The following is an 8,429-nucleotide window of genomic DNA, read 5'->3' as shown; positions in this document are numbered from 1 at the left end:
CGCTCAGACACACGTACCAAAGCACTGCCAACCTCTTGTCCGCGGCCGTCGCATCCGGTGCCAAGTAATTCTTCAGTTTCATAGTGTATCTGCCAACAGAGGCACCAGGTGAGCCACTAACTTAGCACTACAGTCTCATTCCTCACTCACATCACACTGATGCTCTTCTACATTTCCAATCTCAACTGTCTTCACCAGTCCAGGAACCTCCCTCAGCCCCTGAGCAAAACACTGGACAGGAACCAGAATGGTTTGGCTTCTCAAGGGTTACTCATTGTAGAAGACTTCAAGAGCCTCAGCAGAATCATCTCAACCTTCATGGAAACACTTCAAATCTCAGCCACTGGAACAAACTGGTCAGTGCTCCAGTGTTACTGCAGGATGGTCACAGCCCCCCAGAGCTAGTGCCACCACTCCAGGCCACGTCCAGCTCCGACTCCCACAGCCTCCCACCCTGTGCCCCTGTGTGTGCCCTGCAGTGCTTACTTGATTAATTCCACAGTTTCTGAATACATAGGGAACGGGGACTTGGATTCCTGAGCATTTTTCTCCAATGCATTCCCACACTCAATGAAGGACACCACAGCATCCAGGTAGTACACAGCCTTCTCAAACCTGTCCGACTGCGAGGGAGAAACACGTGTGAGGACACAGAGCAGCACTGGGAAGCTGCAGCAATGGGGCAAGAGCAGCAAACCAAGCCCAGGATGATGTGCAAGCACTGGGGATTCACTTACCAATGCATCTGCATTGTGCTTCAGCTTCTTTGCTTCCTGCAAATAGTGATCAGCTGAGTAGGTCCTGCAAGAGAGGACACGAGTTAGGGACTTAGCTCCATCCTGTATGGCCTTATGTGGCTGAAGCTTCTTCCATTGTGCAGTTTCAGATTGTTTTCTGTTCCTAACTCAAGTTACACTACAATAAACTTTAAAAAGCCCTGTTAAAATGGTTAACTCCTATGATAAAATTGTTAGACACAGTTCCCAGTGAGTTCTCAGGTTTCAGGTCATTAAAGCACAATTTCAAGCACACGTGAGCTGGCTCAAGGTATTGCATCTGACAACAACAAACCAAGCACTTGGCCAAGGAAAGGGAAAACCTCCAAATCAGAGCACAAACTATTCTTGCACCTCCAGGACTGCAAATGATGACAGAATAAAGCAAGGTGCACTCAGGTGTTAATTGCCTTTGCTTGGCCACCTGAGACCATCAGAGCTAAACGATTTTCTCACCTGGATGAGGAGAAGGAATCCTAAAAGTCCTACACATTTCAGTGTATTATCATATTACCTAAGAGATGATTAAAGTCTGCAGTAACTGATCCCATCCATCCTCTCTGGCTTGTCAGAGAGTTACAGACATTTGAAATCAGCATTACTAGCAGCTCACTACAGGAAATTGATGCCATTCCAAAGTAGAAGTGAATATTGAAAGGATTATATACCTATGACATTATTTCAGTCCATTCTAGGCTCATGAAATCCTAAAATGTCTCAGTGACAGCCACAGAGCCATAACACACCACAACCACTGCTCCTTGCAGGCTGCTCTCCCCTTGCCTTCCTGCACTGCAATGCACATCTGGGCTTCACTTTTCAGCCAGTTTGATCTTACCTTCATTTCTTGGCTCTGCTTTGTCTTGGGATTGATCACAAAATCCCCATTAAACTCTTTTGTCCTAAATGATTGTGTGCTCTAACCATCAAATGTGTTTTCTAACCACCCAATCTGCTCATTTTTTCCCCCTGTTTCTAAAGATTTCTTACCCAGAAAGTTACTTTCACATTTGGTCCCAACATCATGTTATCTGTGAAGGGAATCTGCAGAACAGCAAAGGAAGTGCTGTCAGGGCAAGCTTTGTGCTGAGAGCTGAACTGGCACCAGTGAACCCTCAGTCTGCACAAGGCCCTGAAACACTTATTTTCCTCTCCAGCTATTTTCTCTGACCTCACAGGATTCAAGAGGTTGTAAATAACTTCTCTTGTGAGGCCCCAGGAGAGCCCTGCCCTGTGGGGAGCTCTGCTGTGCAGGGGAGAGACAATGCTCTGTCCTTACCTATCATCAAACACGAGCTTTGCTCTCCTTGACTTGGTGCTTTCTGCAGCCTGAGCAGAGGCAGGAGGGCAGCTGGAGGAGCTGTTCACAGCCTTTTCCTGCAAGGGAAATTGAGGCCAAGTAAGAAATGCAAAGAACAGCTGTATCTTCTCTGCCTTCAAGAAAAGCATTTGCTGTATAAATTCTCCCTTGACTTGCCATTCTGTGCCCCAAGGAGAGTTTGCAGGTGCCTGAGCTGCCACTGAGCACAGGAGTCACTTGGCCCCACGAGGCTCTCACCTGGCACAGGGGCAGAGACTCTGGGACAAGCTCCTCACTCCAACACACCAGGAGGTATCAGAGGGAAGAACACAGCCAAGGCTTTCTGGACACACCTGGGGCCAGGAAATCCCTCTCTGGATCTCCCATGCCACTGTTTCTCCATCCTGGTTTTCCCCACTAACAGAGACATGATGAGTGTTTTGATGGTTTCTCATTTCTATCAACCACACTGCTGAATGCCTTTGCCTTGGGAAAAAACAAGGCAGGAGGAGCAGACACTACCCCAAGGAAGGCACAAACAAGCACACCCCAAGTACAGAATGATAAACATCTCACCAATTAACTGCTGGCTCAGGACATTGCATGGAATCCCAGAATGGGTTTGGCTGGAAGGACCTTAAAGCCCATCCAGCTCCAATCCCCTGCTGTGGGCAGGGAGACCCTCCACAGCTGAGAACCTTCTGACACTGATGCATAAAGCCAGGAAAAGCCTCAGCTGCAAGGTAAACCCACTGCCACAGTCCCTGAGTGTCCCCCACAGCCCTGCCAGGCTGTCAGTGCCCTGGCACCTCCCAGCTCAGACATCATCACCCCACCTTGATGAGTCAGTTGCCTCTGCCACTGCTGATGTCTCTCTGCTGCCTCACTCCTCCCCCAACCAACTCCCTCCCTTGAACACTTCCACACTTTGCTTCCAGACTTTTCACACACTGCAAACCCAACTGCTGAGCTTCAGCAGCTCCTTGAGCTGCTGCAGTTTCCACAGCCCCTCAGAGGCTTTGGGGTTTTTCTTGCAGAGAGCCAACAGCACCTGTGGCACGTTGGCATTCCAGGGTGGGATCCCTCCTGGTTACACAGGCTCAAAACCAGTTATACAACACAAACTGCTCTTCACAGCTATTCCAGACACTTAGATGTCCTCACAGGCTGATTTCTGTCCAGAAATACACTTTATATGCTGATGAAAATCCACAGTGAAATTTAGTGGCCTAAGAGCAGAATTTTCCCATAATATTTTGACATCCCACATACCTAAATCTCTTCCTAACCTAAATAACTTCAAAACTATTTTCTGCACCATCTTCATGGCTGTGTTTTCTCCCCTCCAGCCACAACAGAACACTGTAAATTCCCGAGCTGGAGTTTAAATAAACTTTCTGAGGTCCTACAATGTGATACCATGAGAGCCAGAGCTTCCCGTCCTGGCACTGAGCATGGCCTGAGCTCCTGCTCTCCTGAAAATCAGGACAAGCTCCATATCTGCTCCGAGGAGACAGGAGCAACCTCACTGCTCCACTGAGCTGTGTGTAGACAGCTTTCTAGTGATACTTCTTATTACCCAATTACCCAGTAAATAGGCAGCATCAGTCACCAGGAGATGACTAAACCCACTGCACTAATTAACAGAGGAATTTGGTAGGATGAGCATTAGTATTCCATGCTCTCTCCCAAGCTGTTTTCCAATTTAGAGACTTCCAAGGCACTTAAGCACTGTGACATGAAACAAAGCACATCTAACACTAATTACATTTTAATTGGCACTGAAAATTGCTGTTTAGATCCAACTGCAAAGCAAAGAGGTTGGAGGCAGGCACAGGATCAGCCTTTACCTTGGCTTCCTTGGCACTGCTGGAGCCCTTCCCCTCAGTCTTCTTCTGCTTCGAGGAGGAGCTGCTTTTGCTGCCACTGCTGCTCTCCTTGCCCAGGTTGCTGCTGGATTTTAGGGATGATGACTGACTCACTGTCCTCTTCCTGGACCCATGTTCCTGCTTGGAATCTTTCTGCAGGACTGGGGCAGCAGGAGATGGCAGTAAATCCTTCTCTTTAACAGCACTTGGCTTTGAAGACCTGGACAAAAGGGACACACTTAGGGTTTGGGTTTCTTTCCTTAAACAAAACCAACCCAAACCCAACCAACCCAAACCCACAAAGCATCTTTAATTTTAAACTAAACCCCTTTGATTTTAACCAAGATTTTCACTGTCAGACCTGGCAACCATCTGTGGAGAGAAAGAGAAGCACCACCTAGGTGAGGAGGTTTCTCCACAGCCAGACTGAACTTGTCTCTACCATTCCATTTGTTCTGACCTGAAAGCACAGGCAAAACCAGACAAGTTGTGGCCATCAAACCACACCCCTGCACCAGCTCCTGCAAACACCTCCCTGAGCACTGGGGATTGCAGCAGAGGGAGGCAGTGCCAGTGCCAGGCTGTGTCAGCACTGCCACTGCTCCAGGCACTGATGCTCCAGATAAACCTCTGGAACACAGGGAATGGGAAACTTCCTCAGCACAGCCTTCCAGGACACTCACACCTCACTGCTGAGGGATGCTGTTGGCTCTTCCTGGCTCCCCAGGACTGTTATTGCTACCCATTGTTTCTGTAAAATCATAGGTTCATTGACTTAAGTGTCCTGCAGGTAACTGCACTAGAATCAGGCAAGTAACAGTAACAGCAGGCCAAAAAAGCAAAATCCAGCTAGAAATGTTCATTCCACAGCTGTTTCCTGCCAAACTAAGGCACTGTTTAATTCAGAAAGGGCAAACAAGAGCTGTAGCATATCTGATGTGCTGCAGCTTCTCAGAGCTGTCATTTGGCAATTGCTCACTAGACACAAATATTTTCCATGACACGGTTTGCAGTTGGTTGATCTGAGAACAGCAAAGTTTCAGAAGGCTGTGGAAAAAAATTTAGTCATTCCTGTGGGTTAACACTGACCACGAAATAAACCAAATCAAAGCACAGTGACTACTGCACAAAGCATGGGGAATTCAGAAATGACACACTAAACTGATCATCACTAATCTGCCAATTCTGTGTCACTTTGCTTTTGTGTCCCTCACTTTTCTTGAGCTATAGATGAAGCAAAGGGGAGGCTAAATCCACGGATCCAAAACTCAATGCCAACAGCTTCCCAGACAATACCAGTTGTGTAATTTACTCCCAGTTTACAAAGTTGCTGAATGGAGAGTGACCAGTTTGGGTTAATTTGAAAGCACAGATGTGGCAAGGTCAAAAGTTCGACTGCAAAGCTGATTTCTAACCCAAACAAACCTCACTGTGCATTGGAGTAATCCAGAAGTAAATATCCCCTACTACAGCAACCCCTCATAGGAAGGGTCACCTGCTCCATGGCCCATGGTTTTGGGCATGGAAATTCATTTCCACCAACCACTAGTAGAAAACCTGAAGTAAATCTGTCAGAGGGGTAAGGAACAATGAAATTTTACCAAGTGATTGATAAGGAGGAATCACTTGGGTGGGGAGAGGAGAGAAGAGGCTGCAGACAGGCACCGATCCCTCCACGGCCACCCTGAGCCTCCAGTGTGGAGAACAGCCAAGATACTCACTCCCTACTGCTAGAAGTCTTGTGTCCTGATGGAGCTTTTTCTTCCAGTTTTGTTTTCTTGCTCTCACTGGCTCTGTTTTCATCCTCATTCTGAGTAAAGCAAACAAGAAATACATCCAGCAAAGGTTCACATTGACAGCTCCACCAAGGGTGGCAACATTGCACATTTAGGTTTCACAGTGCACAGAACAAACTCAGCACAGACCACAGAAACGTTCTACAGCATCTAGTCATTACCAGACATTTGACCAGACCCTGATATTGCCACAAAAGGACCAACCCAGTCTGGCTCCCAAATTCCCAACCTGCAGCAGAGCAGCAGCAGCTCAAGGTGTTCACTTTAGCACAAACATGTTATCACCAGAACCACCTGCCAAAGGCTTTAGTCAGATCAGGGACATATTTCAGGCTGAAGTGTTGTGTGCATGCCAGGAAAGGGTCAATATCTGATCAGTCTATTAAAGTAAGCTCAGAGATGCTGAGGTTCATGTTGAGCTTGTCAAAGGGCCTTAAAGGTACACTTCTAAGCACTGGAAGGATCAGCACAGTGAATAACATGGAACCTGAAGCCTCACAGAGTAAATCATGTGGTCACACACCCCAGGTCCAACCCCAAAAGCTTCCACTGATGCAGCACCCCTGAGCCTGGTGAGCAAGGAAACAACAGAGCAAGTAACATGGGGAAACCAAGTGGTGCCAGTTGTGAATGGTGCACCCAGCCCCAGCCCTGGGTGGTGAGGCAAAGGGAGGTTCTGTATTGCCTCTCACACACTCACATCCTCTCTGGCAGCACCAGGAAGCATCAGGGTGACCTGAGGCTTCCCAACTATTAACCACTAGTCTATCTCCTGGGATAAAGCCTCGATTAATTTGTCTCACCAGAGCCTTCTGGTTTAGATGCTGGAGCACAGATGTGGAATGCTGTAACTCCAGGTGTGCACTGAAAGGCATAATGGGCCAAAGAAAGAGAAGTCAGTGAATCCAGACCCACTGGAGCACGTGAGTGTGTTCCCAGGAACACCCTGGAAGGAGACACTAACACTTGCTCAAAGTCATTTTTCAGTGCACTGGGCAGTTATTCCCTTTCTACAGAACAGCTCGTTTTCTCACCTCGGTTCCCTATCCAGAGCAAACAGGAAGCTTAGCTAGGAGCAGCACAGGACAAACCCCTGTTTGCAGCTCCATGTCAGGTCTCCTAGACAACACCAATTTCAGCAAGTGATCAGGTTTGCTTTGGTGGCTCAGTAGGAAAACTGGTTTAACTAAATTTACCTGTCTCCTCAAATGACTCTGAACGGTATCACAGAATCCTTCGAGTGCAGGTGCCAGCAAAGTCTCAGAGCCACTGCCAAGTCCCTGTCACAGTGAAATTCTCGCTGTGAAATCCAGAGCAGCACTGGGAGTTTCGAGGCTCTGAACCAGAGCTTCCCAGCCCTGGCTGCATGGAAACCAGACACGTGTGAAGCCCCATGGGATCGCAGAGCGCAGCCGACGCTCCCAGCTCTGCTCTGTACCCGTGCTGAGGCTTCTGACAGCAGCTTAAAGCTACACCATCAGCTGCTTCTCACACTGCCCCCTCCAGAGTACTCCTCTGTTCAGCTCCCCATTGATTCCTGCCCATTCCTACTTTTCATGTGTGGCTGAAAAGGTGAAATGTTTCTCTGGAAATACTATTACGGAGAGATCCCTTTGCTCCCAGAGCAGCACCCTGAGATCATGGATTCTGCTGCTGCCATGCCCCAGGCCCATTCCTGCCCCATCCCTTGTCCTGGCAACAGGCAATTCCATGGCTCAGGGAGCTGATCCAGCTGAAAACTGACTGGTTGTTTTTTTCCAGGTGGATTTTCCATTGGATCAGCTGCCTGTGCTGGCCTGCAGAGCCCCAGGGGTGCTGCCAGCTCGAGGGGAGGCAGGAGAGGGCTGGATGCAGAGCTCAGAGGCACAGAGCTAACACTCCTACAGGTGTGTCCTGTCCCCAAAAGACAACCCCAGTAGTCTCTCCTGTAAGTCAAAGAGATGACCATGTGTTCCACACAAACAGGCAGTAAAGCCAACTCCTAACGGCTCAGGCACCGCACGGAGCTGTGACCTGGTCCTGGTGTGGTTCTGGCCTGCACACAGTGCTCTGTGGGCTGAGCTCACAGGTAAATCTCTCTGCCAAATGATCACCTGCTTGTGTTTCCTTTTGCCTTTCGTAGAGCCCTTGTCTGAGGGCTGTTTCTGGGACTCCCTGGGGTGTTTCTCCGGGGCACTACTCTTCTTTTCCGCTTTGGCTGCGTCAGCATCCTTGTAAGGCTTCCCTGGTATCCTGGATAAGAGGCTCAGGTCAATCTTCACAATGAGTGGGTACCTTTCATCAGGATCACTGAGTGGGGACAGAAGCTCTTTCTCTTCCATAGGAGAGAACATTCTTTGCCGAAAAAAGCTGTCATCCTCCTCCATGGAAGATTTAACAGGAGTCCTATTGCTCTCAGAGTATTTGGGGGTTTGTGATGAAGGAGGCAGACTCTCATTTTCATCTGAATCAGAGGATGAGGTATCTGTTTCTATGAATTCCCTGGATTTCTGGGCAGATTTGCTTGAAGCCTTGTATTTCTTTTTCTCTGTTGTAGGCCGAGGGGAAGACTTGGGCTCTTTCTTTATATTGGGCTTCCTGGAGCCCTTCGTGGCTGCCTTGTGCCTGTTTGAAGGGATATTTGTTGCCATGTCCACTGGGGTTTCACTTTCTATTTTAAGACCTCCTCTAGGCTCCTCCACAGATGTCT

The 8,429-nt window shown here is 48.4% G+C and overlaps 1 protein-coding gene across 1 annotated transcript in view; it reads right to left on the bottom strand.

The window, feature by feature from the left end:
- The window catches only part of AFF4 (AF4/FMR2 family, member 4), a gene marked incomplete at its 5' end in the record, with an annotated part of 24,979 nt that overhangs the window by 3,466 nt on the left and 13,084 nt on the right, over window positions 1-8,429 (bottom strand). Inside the window, 7 exon segments of the mRNA XM_009084434.1 lie at window positions 18-89; window positions 487-623; window positions 738-801; window positions 2,056-2,153; window positions 3,927-4,164; window positions 5,666-5,754; window positions 7,834-8,429. The exon segment at window positions 7,834-8,429 is cut by the window's right edge and continues 32 nt beyond it. Coding sequence (XP_009082682.1) covers window positions 18-89; window positions 487-623; window positions 738-801; window positions 2,056-2,153; window positions 3,927-4,164; window positions 5,666-5,754; window positions 7,834-8,429 — 1,294 coding nt within the window.

The sequence above is a fragment of the Acanthisitta chloris genome, unplaced genomic scaffold (assembly GCF_000695815.1).
Source record: "Acanthisitta chloris isolate BGI_N310 unplaced genomic scaffold, ASM69581v1 scaffold18501, whole genome shotgun sequence".
Classification (NCBI taxonomy): Eukaryota; Metazoa; Chordata; class Aves; order Passeriformes; family Acanthisittidae; genus Acanthisitta; species Acanthisitta chloris.
The sequence above is the reverse complement of the archived record's forward strand: the minus strand, read 5'-3'. Positions and strand labels throughout refer to the sequence as shown.